This window comes from Pinus tabuliformis, chromosome Q, assembly GCF_031772625.1.
Source record: "Pinus tabuliformis cultivar Carrire ecotype Pingquan chromosome Q, CPIR1, whole genome shotgun sequence".
In the NCBI taxonomy this organism is placed as follows: domain Eukaryota; kingdom Viridiplantae; phylum Streptophyta; class Pinopsida; order Pinales; family Pinaceae; genus Pinus; species Pinus tabuliformis.
Genome location: NC_142296.1, coordinates 1,349,931,651 through 1,349,945,953, shown reverse-complemented (window position 1 = coordinate 1,349,945,953; position 14,303 = coordinate 1,349,931,651). Strand labels below are relative to the sequence as shown.

At 36.8% G+C, this 14,303-nt stretch overlaps 1 protein-coding gene across 1 annotated transcript in view; it reads left to right on the top strand.

Annotated features, from left to right (window-relative positions):
- The window catches only part of LOC149224891 (protein MOR1-like), a 251,649-nt gene extending 238,162 nt beyond the window's left edge, over positions 1-13,487 (top strand). Inside the window, exons 42-54 of the mRNA XM_089386325.1 lie at positions 8,523-8,588; positions 8,832-8,961; positions 9,297-9,419; positions 9,563-9,640; positions 9,750-9,908; positions 10,044-10,202; positions 10,315-10,412; positions 10,510-10,666; positions 10,958-11,077; positions 11,317-11,412; positions 11,914-11,985; positions 12,087-12,384; positions 12,474-13,487. Of these exons, the coding sequence (XP_089242451.1) occupies positions 8,523-8,588; positions 8,832-8,961; positions 9,297-9,419; positions 9,563-9,640; positions 9,750-9,908; positions 10,044-10,202; positions 10,315-10,412; positions 10,510-10,666; positions 10,958-11,077; positions 11,317-11,412; positions 11,914-11,985; positions 12,087-12,384; positions 12,474-12,760 (1,843 nt within the window). The 3' untranslated portion in view covers positions 12,761-13,487. The remainder of the gene's footprint in view (positions 1-8,522; positions 8,589-8,831; positions 8,962-9,296; positions 9,420-9,562; positions 9,641-9,749; positions 9,909-10,043; positions 10,203-10,314; positions 10,413-10,509; positions 10,667-10,957; positions 11,078-11,316; positions 11,413-11,913; positions 11,986-12,086; positions 12,385-12,473) is intronic.
- The last annotated feature ends 816 nt before the right edge of the window (positions 13,488-14,303 follow it).

Sequence of the window (14,303 nt, the reverse complement as noted above, 5' to 3'; positions counted from 1 at the left end):
GGTAGTTACTGCAAACAAATACTCATCTGGAAATTTATCCTCTACCGGAGAGTCCTCATTAGTGTTTTGGATTCTAGACAAGAAGTCAGCTACTGTGTTCTGTTTACTTGGTCGATCTAACACAGTTATGTTGAATTCTTGTAAAAGCAAAAGCCATCTTGTAACTCTACCATTAGTGACTGGTTTGTTCATGAGGTATCTAATGGCAGAGTGATCAGTGTGGACAAAGGTTTCATAGCCGGTTATATAGTGTCTAAACTTGTTTATAGCATGAACAACGGCTAGAAACTCCTTTTCAGTAACAGTATAATTTAACTCAGTAGGAGTCAAATTCTTACTCGTGTAATAAATGGCATAAGGGATCAAATCCTTTTGTCCCAAAACAGCTCCTAAAGCTGTATCTGAAGCATCAGTAGAAATGTGGAAAGGGAGTTTCCAATTTGGACCCCTTAAAATGGGTGCTTCAGATATTCTAGTCTTTAAAGCTTCAAAGGCAGATTGACATTCAGGATCCCACTTAAATTCACAATCTTTAGTGAGTAATTTGAAAAGAGGGGATGCTATCTTAGTGAAGTTTTCAATAAATCTTCTGTAATAACCAGTAAACCCAAGAAAACTTCTAACATCTCTTTGGCAATTTGGAACAGGTAACTTAGAGATGACTTCTACTTTAGATCTATCAACTTTGATTCCATCTCCTAAAATATGATGTCCTAAAACAATCCCTTCAGTAAACATCATAAAACACTTTTCATGACTTAAAGAAAGATTTGTTTCCTTACATCTTACCAGTACTTTTTCCAAATTTGCCAAAGCTTCTTCAAATGTATTACCATAGACTGTGAAATCGTCCATGTATACCTCTACACAATCATGAATCAGATCTGAGAAGATTCCTAGTACAGCCCTTTGAAATGTAGCAGGTGCATTGCACAAACCAAAAGGGAGTACTCGATAGGCAAAAGTCCCCCAAGGACAAGTAAAGGTGGTTTTGTCTTGATCTTCAGGTGCTACCTGAATCTGATTGTAACCACTAAAACCATCCAAGAATGAGAAATACTTTTTACCTGCTAAAGTGTCTAATACCTGATCAATAAAAGGTAGAGGAAAATGATCCTTTAAGGTTGCCTTGTTCAATTCTCGATAGTTTATGCAAACTCTCCATTTACCATTCTTTTTGGGCACTATAACCAAGGGAGAAACCCATTGGCTATCTGAAATGGGGTAAATGAAGTTTACCTTGAGCAATTTCTGAAGTTCTTCTTTCACAATTTCCCTAAGATTTGGATTCATCCGTCTTTGTGGCTGCCTGATAGGTCTGCTGTTTTCTTCAATGTAAATATGATGAATACAAGTCTTAGGGTCGATTCCTTTCATGTCAGTATATTCCCATGCAAAGGCAGTGGAATGTTTTTGCAACAGTTTAGTTAATTCTTCTTGTTGTAGTCTTTCCAAGTTCTTGTTAATATTTAATGTTTTTCCTGGAAAGACTTCAACTGTAGAACTACCAAACTCTTCCATTGAGAAGAGAGACATCTGTCTAGAGGAAAGATATTCAATATCTGCATCTAACTGGAATTGTGAAGAGTCATATTCTAAAGGTGCCTCAAAATTTTCTAATGTATTTAGAATTTGACTGTCCTCACTGATTTCAGAGATGGTTAGAACAGGTTGAAGAGTATCCTCATCATCAATCCACTCATCTTCTCCTATTTCTGTTATTGCCTTTGCGGGAGGATACAAGTTGAATTTCTTGGTAGAATTACCATCTGATATATACATGTCTCCCGACCTACAACTTATGAAAGCATCAGCTGTGGCCAGCTAAGGTCTTCCTAGAATAAGAGGATGTCCTCCTAGATTGTTCTTGGGAGTTAAAATCATAAAATCAACTGGATATTCCCAAGAGTCTAGTGAGACTGGAATGTCTTCCAATACACCATCAGGTTTAATAATTGATCTGTCTGCAAGTTGCAGCAAAGTAGGTGTAAAGAGAAGGTTAGGAAGTTTTAACTGATCCATGGTCTGTCTACTCATAATGTTGATAGCGGCTCCTAAGTCAATCAAGGTATTTGGGATTTCAACCCCATTAATGTGAGTTTTAACAATAGGGCTACCGGGATCTACATATTTTTGCATGGTAATTTTACCCATCATAATGTCTGCAATTTTTCCAACTAGATGTATCCTTTTTGTGTCTCTGGTTCTTTTTATTGTTTTTTTCAAACTCATCTCCTTTATTGTCTTTGCTAGAATGGGAATCTCCTTAATGGCTGTTAACAAGGGGATCTTGATACAGACATTTTTCAATTCATCTAGAAAGCTATAGTCAGGCAACCAAATCTGCTTCTCCACTCCTTTATCAATTTGCAATCTTTCAGGAAAAGGAGGAATAGCTGAAGATGTGGGTTGCTCTACTAAGGGAGTTGATTCTTTTTCTTTTTCTTTAATGCTTGGGTTTTGAAGGGATACTTCAGAACCCTTATTGGCTTTGAGAGATTCTTCCTCAGAAATGCTTGGTTGTTGAGCACTTGTAGAAGGTTGGTCTAGGATTCTACCTGATCTGAGTTGGACCTCATTGAGAGGGACAACCATATAGGTAGGGAATGGTTGACCTTCCATAAGTGGTTGACCTTCCATCACATAAGCATTTTGAGGATTTCTATTATTGGGGTTTGGTTGAGGTTGAGAGGGAAGTTGATTTGGCCTCTGCTGAGATTGTAACAAGAGTTGAGAATTTTGATTTTGTGGAGGAGGTTGTTGTTGTTGAGGGAATGGTAATGACAATTGTTGACCTTGATTTGGAAGTTGGGGAGCTTGCTGATTCTGAAAGGATTGAGGATATTGATAGAATTGGGCAAATCTCCCATAAGGATTTTGCATTTGCATGCTTTGCAACCATGCTTGGAAAGGATTTTGTGGTTGTGACCAAGGATTCCAATTTGGTGGGGGTTGGAAATTCATAGAGTTATTAAACCCTTGATTTTGCTGCCCCTGCCAAGGTTTCCTTGCAACAAAACAAAGGGATTCAAGCGTACTTGGATCTTCTTGAAAGACTGCTTTGAGGCCAGGGATTGAAGGACATTCCTTGGTCTCATGGGTTTCTGAGCAAATTACACAGGTTTCCACAACTTGTGCTTCCAAGGGACATTCCCTTAAAGCATGCTTCTTTCTACACTTCGGGCAAAAGATAGTCATAGCCTCGGCTTCTGCTTTTTGTTTATTTTGAATCTTAAGGGTATCAATTTGTTCACTGAGACTCCCTAAGATGTCAGTTTTAAATTCATCTAGCATATTACCGATTTCAGCCCTACTCACTGATCCTGTTGCAGATTTATTTGCCCTAAGGAGAGAAGGATCTCTAGGCCCTTTTTGAGTTTTTGATTTGCCCCTTGAGAGATGGATACAAAGTTCTGCTATATCATTGAGAGAAAGTTGAGAAATATCCCCCTTTCCCATCATGTTTAAGATATCTATCCATTCATCCCTAATGGCTTTTAATAAGAGGGCTTTTAAGGTCTCTTCATCCAAGGTACTCATTTTTGCTCTTTTTAAATTATATTGAAATCTCTCAAGTAAATCTTCTAAGCTCTCATCTTCTTTTTGCACCATTTTAAAAACCTCACCCTTATGATCAGTAAGCATACAATAGTCCAAATACCTATCCAAAAAGGTTTGTTTCATTTCATCCCAGGTCCTAATGGATTGAGTAACTAACCCCATGAACCATTTCAAAGCTTGATCTTTTAATGTTGATGGGAACAGTTTGAGCTTCTGAGTATCATCCAGATAGTCATAAGTTCGACACACAACTTCAAATTCAAACAAGAATGTTTCAGGGTCCTCAGTTCTTAATCCATGAAAATTTGGGAGGACGGATGGTGATATGTTTTTCATGGTGGCTCGGGAGTCCTCATCAACAATGGGAAACCCAAATGAATTATCCCCATCTCTATTTCCTCCAATGGGACCTCTACCTCCTCCATTGTTATTATTATTTCCTCCTCCTCCTCTACCTCTACCTCTACCGCCTCCTTCTTCCTCTGCCATGATGATTCTCCTAGGGATTTCAAAATCTTCTGGTTCTTCTACAAAGGGTGAATGAGAAGAGATTTCTCCTTCCTCTTCAGGTGAGTCTATTTCCTCAATTACAATTGGTTTTCTGGTAGGAGAAAGAGAAGAGTCTCTTCCTAGTTCAAACTCAATAGAAGGTGTAGGAGAGTCAACTCTTGGCTCTTGAATTTCAGGACTAGGAGTTTCGGTTGGAGATAAGGGAGGTGTCTCTTGTCTATCTCTTGAAGCAGATGGACTTGTAAAAATTGAACTTCGAGCTCTAGCTAAAAACCTTCCCCTAGAATCTCTAGCTCTATGCATGTCATTTTTATTTTATCTTCAAGTCAAGTTAAATAGTTCTTTTTCTGATCTTCCAGTTCACTCTAGGTGCAAGAAGAGAGCATACTCAAGAAACTATTAGATCAATAACTTTCTCCTTTCTGATCCTCCAGATCACTTCAAAGTGCAAGAGGAGAGCATACTTAGATAGGTCATTAACTTCTTTTCTTGAAGTTTTTTTTTTATATTTTTTTTTCTTCTAAGAATATGGCTACTTAATTTCACTTCCCCGGCAACGGCGCCAAAATGTTTAGTCAATTTAGCGTTATCTAAATTGCTAGTATTTATTGTCAACCCGGGGCTCGTAAGCTGATGAAGTGAGGGTGTACTATATGTACTTAAGTAACCTCTTAGAGTTTTTCTTATCGTTGGGGGGTGTTGTTGTGGTTAATTATGTTCCTAAGATGGAGTGAGAATTTATAAACAAGTGAATGATGGTGTGTGTGTAGAGTGAATTCTAAATGAGTGGAAGTGTGTGTGGAGTGGTCTCTAACTAATTGCTTGAAAGGAAATGCTTGGAAAGAATAAATGAATTGAAATGACTTGAAATAAACTTGAAAGCAAATGACCACTACCAATGGCACTAGACACCGTTCAAGTTGCTGCTAATAAAAGAAAAGAGAATCACTTTTAAAACCCAAGAATAAAGATTATCTCTCTCTAACTCGATGCTTCAAAGCACATGTACTGTGTAAAGCACGGAAAGAAAGTAGCTTAAGTGGAATTTATAAAAGTGAGAAAAATATGCTTGAAAGACTAATGATAATAATTTGCTATTTCTAATTCTCTACTTCAGCCATATGTACTATGGAAAGCATGATTAGAAAGTAGTGAGGAAATAGTCTAGGAAGCACTTTAAAATCAAAAACTTTTACTCTAAAGACTAGTGGTAATGATTTACTCTTTCTAACTCGATGCTTCAAAGCACATGTACTGTGTAAAGCACGGAAAGAAAGTAGCTTAAGAACAGTCCAAAAAGTACCCAAACAAGCTGCAAGTTAGTGATATTTTGATCTTAAAAGATAATAATTTGTGATGAAGATCATTCATGTATGTTAACAGCTCTTTGAGAAATAAGATTAAAAACTAACTATAAAGACAAAGGCAGCACTTGAATTGTCAACTTCAAATACCATTAGCTGTAAAGCAAACACAACACATATAAAAATAAATCCCGGGCTAAAAGAAACCTGCAAAGAAATAACACTGATCAGCTGAAAATAAAGGAAAACAAGTAAATGAAACTATACATGCTTAAGGAAATAAATAAGAGAATAATGAAATGCTGCACATAAAATACTTTACAAAGGCTGAGACGAGCAGGGGCCCTCTGTTCATTCAGCCACAAGAAAACTCAGAGATCTGGAAACTTCAAAACGGTGCTATGTCTATTCCTCCATTTGCAAAAAGTATACAAAACAGAGTGCTGGAATAGCACTAGAAAACAGAGTTCACAAAGCTCTTAAATTCCACACAAGTTCAGAAAATTACAACTAATCCAAAGTTCTTTGAGCGTACGCAGACGCATCAATTTATAGGAGTTTCTAAGATAGCCTACTCGTACAGCTAGTTAACAGAAAAACAATAAAACAGTATGCGTATTAAAGGTCCTTTGACACATCACGGCTGCGTGGACGAGTTTAGTGGTTCTGTCGACATGGATAATAAATCCTATGTTGGATTACGTCCCCTGCCATCTGTAGAACATGGACAAATCACCATTTAAGGTGACGTGACCAAACAGCTTTCAAACACCGTTTAAACCACCTTGAGTTGACCGTGGCTTAACCAGCTTTGACCATGGGTAAAAATGACGTGGATGGCTGGAACAAAGGGACAGGAACCTCGAGCACGCTGATACCTGAGTGCCCATGTGGCTCGTCTAGCAAACCGACACGTGGATCATAGTGTTTAACAAAAAGGCTGCAGGATCTTCAGATAGCTGCGGGATTCCTGCAAGTAAGTCAAAAACTAAACAAATAGTCATCCATTAGCAAAACTTGCTTGATCATGCTTATTGACACTGAATGTAATGATCTGAGAGGTTTTATGGTGAAAATGAGGCAAAAGTGAAGGAAAGATAAGGAAAAGTTGAGGAAAATGGTAGACAAATAGGTGTAGAATAGAGGTTCTACAGTATACCAAGGTATATTATTAAGTGTTTGTTATATTAAATAGTTATTTTTAACTTTTAATATTTTAATTATAATATTTAAATTAAAATGAATATTTATACATATTTACATTAATAGGATTGGAAGTGTAAATTTTATTAAATAACTTTATAATTACGAAAATCTTTTAATATATATATTTGGAGAGTGTCGAATTTTAGGCAATATTTCCCTTCTTAATGATTTTAGGTACTTAATCCCTTTATCTTTCGTTTAAACATCTTTTGTAATTATTTAATAAGTATACTAGCATAAGACATGTGATTTATGCATATGTAGCTATCATATGCATATATCATATGTTTACTAATACCTTTTTGCTTATAAATCCAAAATGGGTCATTACATCTACTCCCTCCTTTTGGGAGAACCCTTTCGCAATGAACCTCGCTTTGTACTTCTTGACATTGCCATTTGTTGCATGCTTGATCTTAAACATTTCTTAGCAATTTTCTAAGAATGTGGATCATAGATTGTTTTGCATGGTAGGTTGTCAAAGCTTTGCCAAAACTAAAAGGCCCAGCTAGTTTATGTTAGAACTTAGAAATCTCATGGAACACTAGGATGCCTGACAGTGCTGTTAGGGAACATCTTATTATCCACAAAAAGAAACTTCAAAACTCTATTAAATCCTTTTTGCAGTGATAAGTAGAGGCACATTACTTATAAATAAGAAAAGAAGGGTGCATCACACAGGTCAAAAATAATTCTTTCAGGATCACATGCAGCTGTAGTGTATGTCCACTTGTGAAGAGTTATTGGGATTTCAAGATTCCGTGCTTAATGCAAATCCATTAGTTCCACCTCAACCCTGAGGTTTCCCAGATCTATTTCCTGTTAACTTTCAGCCTTGGGGCTGACTCTGAAATATTGATTACAGCACTATATATTTCACTACTAGTGAGAGGAGGTGTTGAAATTTCAAGAATTTGTGTTTAATACAAATTCAGAAATTTCACCTCAACCTTGAGGATTCCCAGAGTTATACCTGTGAACTTTCAGCCTTAGAGCTGAAGCTGAAATATAAATTGCACCCGTATATATTTCAGTATTTTCCACCCAAATACACAAGGCAGCCCAAGAAAATAAACACCAAACATGTCAAGCTCCAAGGTATGCACATGACACATTTCAAGCTGTGAGATATGCATATCCTCCAAGTAAGGGCCGCAAATTGAGCACTTCACAGGAAGGGTCCAAAGGTATCCAAATTTCCAATTCTACCTCGTAAGCCACGTGCTCCACTACACCTCCATGAACACCAGTCAACGCAAGTGTCCTCAAGTAAGCACAAGGCTCCATGCAGGCAACCAAGTGCCCCCATGCTATCTAGGCCTCAATGCTCTCTTCTTAAATGCTCAAAACTCCTCCAAGTGGGTCGTCCTCCCAAGCAACCAACCAAATCCTCCATGTGCACATTGCCATGAAGAATGTCACCAAGCCACATTGATCTCCAACATCCCAAGGAAGTGTGCCACATAAGCATCAAGTCAAAACATAGTAATTCATGAGTAAGCTATCTCCAATGTATTCGTCCATCATGGTGCAACTAAGGGTAGTCAAAACACCATGCAACCTACATCACATAAAGCACCCTCAACCATGGTGTAAACACCTTTCAAGTTTCAATTAACCCCAAAAGCTAACAAGAGGAACCTGAGGGTGAAATCTTTTAACAGCGTCTAAAATGTACAAACTTCAAATGGAAATGACTGCAAGTGTTCCAAATCTGTAGAGATTAAAAGCTGTGCCTTATCATGGCTGTGTGGCTTATGTAATGGAATCAATCAAAACTAGGGATATATGATACCAAGATTTATCAACCTGTTGTCAACCTGGCAATGCCTTTGTAACAGATATAATTATGTTTTTGGTTTTGATGGTGTCATATACATTTTAGTCTGGGCATTTAAATTTTAAATAGTATTTTAGTTAATATCTATCTTTAATTTACAGGTTGGAGACGGCTGAACAAAGCGGTGATGTTATTCTGAGGCCTACTTCTTCTCCAAGTTTGCCAAGGTTGATAATTTGAAATGAGTATATTCAAATGAATTTAAAGGAAATGCTATTGAAATTTGCAACATAAAATGCTGTGTTGTTCATAGCATTGGAATTTCTGGCACTTGTAACTTGAAAGTGATAATGTCTCCCTTCTGATTTTCGGAAATTATAGAGTTGCATATTCTTATTGGTTTCTGTCTTTTCTCTCAATTAAACTGTTTAGCAGATGACATTCCTCTTGTCTTATGTTCTTCCCTACAGAATTCGCATCAACCATGGACATTTTGAGGCTTTTGCGGATCAACATGTCAGTGTCTCTGCTGCATTACCAGTGGGTCCATCCAATTGGAATGAAGCAGTTGATGTTATTGACTATGGATCACCGGATCAGGTTGTTTGTGGCATTGCATGATGCGCTGATTTCTCACTTAAAGAGCATATATCCCAAGCTTTTATAAAAGTGCCTCCATTTATAGGGCCTTCTTCATCTCAAGATTGGAGCTTTATGATGTTCTCGAGGAAGCAAAGCAATGTTATTATTTTTTACATTGATATCATTCTTTTTCTTCTGATGATTAATAATTATTCATATAGTGCTGTATTCTTTCTCCATTAAATATATTCTATCACTTGATGAATCACATTCTAATGGAACTTATGATGGAGAGGACTCGGATTTTCTGTTTAAGACACTTATCTGAGTTTGGTATCTCTGCCATCATGTAGGCTGTTGAAGGCATGAAGCATGTTTGTTATGAGCTAAGTCAAGCTAATAATGACCATGAAAGCACGGCTATGGATAATCTTGTAAATGATGCAGACCGTCTCGTGTCATGCTTGACAACAAAGGTTTGTGGATTTATAAAATTTTATATGGTAGATTAATCAGCTTCACCACTCAGAATTCTGGCTGTTGTTGTTCATATCAAAATAAGCATACTGACATGCTGCAGGTACGTTATAATTGATTGATTTTTGTACTGTAACTTCAGGTGGATAAGACATTCAACTTAGTCCTTTCTGGGGCATCTTCAAGGTCATGTAAATATGTCTTAAACACATTAATGCAGGTAAAATGCTTTACTGTTAAATTCTTTCTACCTGCAATTTGATTTGTTTCTTTTCTTGTTTGGGGTGGCTATTTTCTCCATTGTTCAATATCTTACTTTACATATGCAGACATTCCAAATAAAGAAGGTTTCCCATAGGGTGAAAACAGACACTTTGCAGAATCTTATCACAGAGCTTCTCCTATGGCTTCTGGATGAAAGGGTTCCATTAGTGGATGATGGTAGCCAGTTATTGAAAGCGCTAAATGTGTTGATGCTAAAGATCTTGGTGAGAGTTCTATAGTCTTTAGTTTTCTATTAGCGTAACTATATCGTGTTACATTGCAAACATTCTATTTTGTTCAAATCAAACTCTAGAAACCATGGAATGTGTGCAATAATGTTTTCATTTTTTGTTGTGCAGGAGAATGCAGACAGGACTTCTGCATTTGTAGTTCTAATTCGCCTCCTGCAGCCACTAGACCCATCTAGGTGGCCATCACCAGCATCAAGGGATGTTGATGCAATTAGAAGCCTCAAGTTCTCTGACCTTGTTGTTAAGTGTCTCATCAAGTTGACAAAGGTAATATATGGTATAAACGGTATGTTCTTTGCAGTTTGAACCATTAATTTTCAAGTTTTTAGAAGGCATTTGATGTGTACAAATAGGTTGATTTCATGTACATCACTTACAGGTTCTTCAAAATACCATATTTGAGGTTGATCTTGACCAGCTACTTGAAAGCATACACCAGTATCTAGAAGAACTGGGCATGGAAGAAATTCGCAGGAGGTAATATATATGTATTATGTGTAATTAACATTATAACCTCTTTTTTATTTACCTAGTCAAAGAAAAAAATGTTGCTGAGTTTATCACATTTTCACAGAGCTGGGGCAGATGATAAACCATTGCGTATGGTTAAAACTGTATTGCATGAATTAGTTAAACTACGTGGAACTGCAATCAAAGGCCATCTCTCGATGGTTCCAATAGATATGGAACCACAGCCTATAATTCTTGCATACATTGAACTTAATCTCCAGGTAGTGTATTTCATTTGAGCCTTTCATTAATCAAATTGTTTCACTATGATTGATGGTTTTGAGTCTTGACTATATTCTAATTATATTGAGTGAATACTCAATATTTATTACGAAAGCAAGCTTGGGCTGAGGACAGAATGTAAGCTATAGTTTTGGAAGGAAACTCAATTGGGATTTCATATAATGGCATGCCATGTATAGAGAATATCATGCAAAGCTTATTCATATCTTTGATGAAAGGGAATGTTGTGATCTTATTGTTAATGTTACCCTTCTATTTGCATACTACAGACTTTGGCAGCAGCTAGAATGTTGAATCCTGCTGGAGCTGTTGGTCATTCTAACTGGGGAGATTCAACTGCAAATGGTCCAAATCCTGCTACGACGCATTCTGTAGATGCACAGTTGAAGGTGGACGAAATGACCTAGTTCATCACTCATTTTAGAGAGTAATGCATCCTGAATAATTAGTGTATGGACTATATTGTTTTGGTAGAAGCAATAAAATGAACGATCCAATCTTATATCAATCATGTATAGCTTCAGTAGAAGCATTAAAAGAGTTCATTGATTCCAGTTTTTCTTATGTGCAATAATTGATTGGCATGTGCCTGACATACATGATTTACATAATGCATCCTGCCTTTCAGCAAGAGCTAGCTGCAATTTTCAAAAAAATTGGAGACAAACAAACTTGCTCAGTTGGCTTATATGAACTCCATCGCATTACTCAGATGTATCCCCAGGTAAGTCTGTACCATTGATTCTTCACATTGCCTAGCCAATTTTAGTGGTGTCTGTTTACATCATAAGATTATTTACATGAAGGATTTATGACTTTGTTGAACTAGTTAACCCAAAATTTTGTGCTATTATCATTAAAGAATAGTCGTGTATTGAATTTTCACATGGAAATTCCTTGAAAATAAATGCCGAGATTGGCAGTACAGCATGCCTTCTTATCGCACAGAAAAAAATTGGCATTTGATATCCATTAGATGAAAGTTCTCTCCATGAATTTACTAATATAAAATCAACGTTCAGAAGATAGCACTATGCCTGTATTATTATGAACGTAAAGCATACTATTGCCTTGCTGTAAACCTACAACCATACTAAAAAATTCCTAATGAAATTTTTCATTTAATATGTTTAATATTAATAGTTGAAACTGATATCAGACAACAACGAGACTGTTGTGATACATTTTCCCAGTTACTAATGCTCTCCATGGCCTACTTTTGCAGGTAGATATTTTCTCACAGCTCCAAAATGCAAGTGAAGCATTTCGGACATATATCAGAGATGGTTTAGCACAGGTATCATAGTCCTGACCACCGTTCATTTTAACAGTTTTCTATATTCCTAAATATGTAATGGCAATTTAAGCTTATTTTTATCAATTTGTCTGCATATGCAGATTGAGAAAAATTCTGCTGCTGGCAGAACACCCTCTAGTGTGCCTATATCAACACCACCTCCTGTGTCTTCTCCAAGCTATACTTCTCCAAAACTTGCCCCCCCTTCTCCTCTTAATGAGAGGTTGCAGATGGTCAGGGTGGATCAAAATAGTGCTAACTTAACCTCTTGTCAGGAGGATGTAGACAGAAGTGTCAGTGGAGTTACTCATGCTGGAGCTTTCAATCAGCATGATTCAAGGAAACTTTCTCACATACGATTCCTAGCTGGTCAATATCAAAGCAACAGTATCCCAGAAGGTAAAATATGTTTGATTTTTTTACTTAATTTTTACTTTGCATAATTATTGTTTGTAATAGGAACTTATCAAGCATGTTCTACTGTTAAGGTGAAAAAACATCAATTCATTCTGCTCCACACGGCACATTGGATGCAATTAGAGAAAGAATGAAAAGTATACAGGCTGCTACTACCGGAAACTCTAGGAGTGGATCACCGACTTCATATTCAAATGGATCACTGCCTATGGCATTTTCTCAAGCCAATGTATCTCAAGCAACTGATCTTCCTAACATAGAGGTATCACTACAATCTGCGGATGTTCCTCCCAAGGACGAAAGAACGTTATCTGTTCTTCAAGCCCGAATGGAAAGGCTGAAAAGTGGTATTATTTAGTTTCTGTCAATGTAATTTGTAGCACTATATCTTACTTTGGAGTTTAAAGTAAGATATCTCAGCCTGTTATTTCTTTATTGGAAACCGGTCTGTTTGTATTACTTATAAAGAGACCTGATCATAATGGGAATCCCAGGCAGTTAGCAACTTGAAGCCATGGTCCTCATGGTGAAGGTAATTGGGTTGAACCATCAATAAGCGACATCATGCGCTGCTCTACAGAATATGCATGGTAGTCGGCCTAGAGATATTAAGCTGATTGCGCTTCTAAAGTACTTTCTTTCTAAAGTTGGGGAGGCTTTGAAGATCATATGTAAGCATACTGTTCTCCACAGGTCAAAGGCAACCCTTTTTTTGTCAGCCGATTGAGTGCATATCTATTGCTATGCCAGGAAACCTCTATTGGTTTGTTTATGAAATCCTGCTTCTAGGCCTTTTTCATAATTCCCAGTTGTAATATGCTCAAGTTACAGATAACCGTTCAAAGCATTAATTCAGCTCTTTTGAATGATGTCATTATCCTGCGGTTACTCCCTGTTTGTGAGAGGGAAATTAGATGAAATTCAATGTAAAAGGCTATGCAAGTAATATTCTTTATTCAAGGAAAACTATCTCTGACATGATTTTATCTCTATTCTTGTACATTATCTATTTGACCTAAATTCTTTTGTCCAAGAAGAAATTATTCTTCGAGGCATTTCTCATTATAAAACTGTGTTTGAAGCTAGCAAGATGGAAACTTCTTTTTTTCCTGTAATTGTGCCACTGTGCATCTTCAACGTGAATGATCTGAGATGTTAGCAAAAGGCACACATGTGCCTCTGAAGACCTGGTTCAGGGTTTTAGCATTACCAAGAACAAATAGCAATTATATGTCACACAAAGATCAATGCATTACTTGGCAACATTTCCTAACTAACCAGACTATATTATGAGCATGAGATTATTTCATTGTTTATTATAGTAATAATGGTACGTTTACAATGAACCTGTCTCTTAATTCATGCATTCATTTTTTTTTGTAACAATGAAAAACAAAGCATTTGAGTTTCCAAAGCATTTGAGTTTCCATTGATTGATGTGGTTAAATATAAATATAAAAACCTTCCTCCCAATTATAAAAGGTATATACACGATCATGTCAATGATCAATCTTGTCAGTTAAGGTCATTGTATTAATTAATAGATTATTTTTATTGTAACCCTCTCCTCCCACATTTACCCAAGTTAACGGGTCCATCGGGATAAACATATGACGAAGAGTTACTATGATATATTCAACTCCCTAAGTGCAGTTAAGGAAGTGGAACCAACGAGACAAGATCAATCTGACCTTACTCAGGAGTGTTGCGGAACCTTCAGGAGCCAACCCCTAAGACAACTTAATTTTTTGATGAACTAGACCCTTAGTCATTCCCATGTGACTGAGACCCTTCAATGGCTCCCACAACAAGGCATCCATGTGACTGCAGCCTTATTGTATTTTGTCCAATGTTTTTATTTTATACAAGACATGAAACAAGTTATAGTCTTATTATGGCAG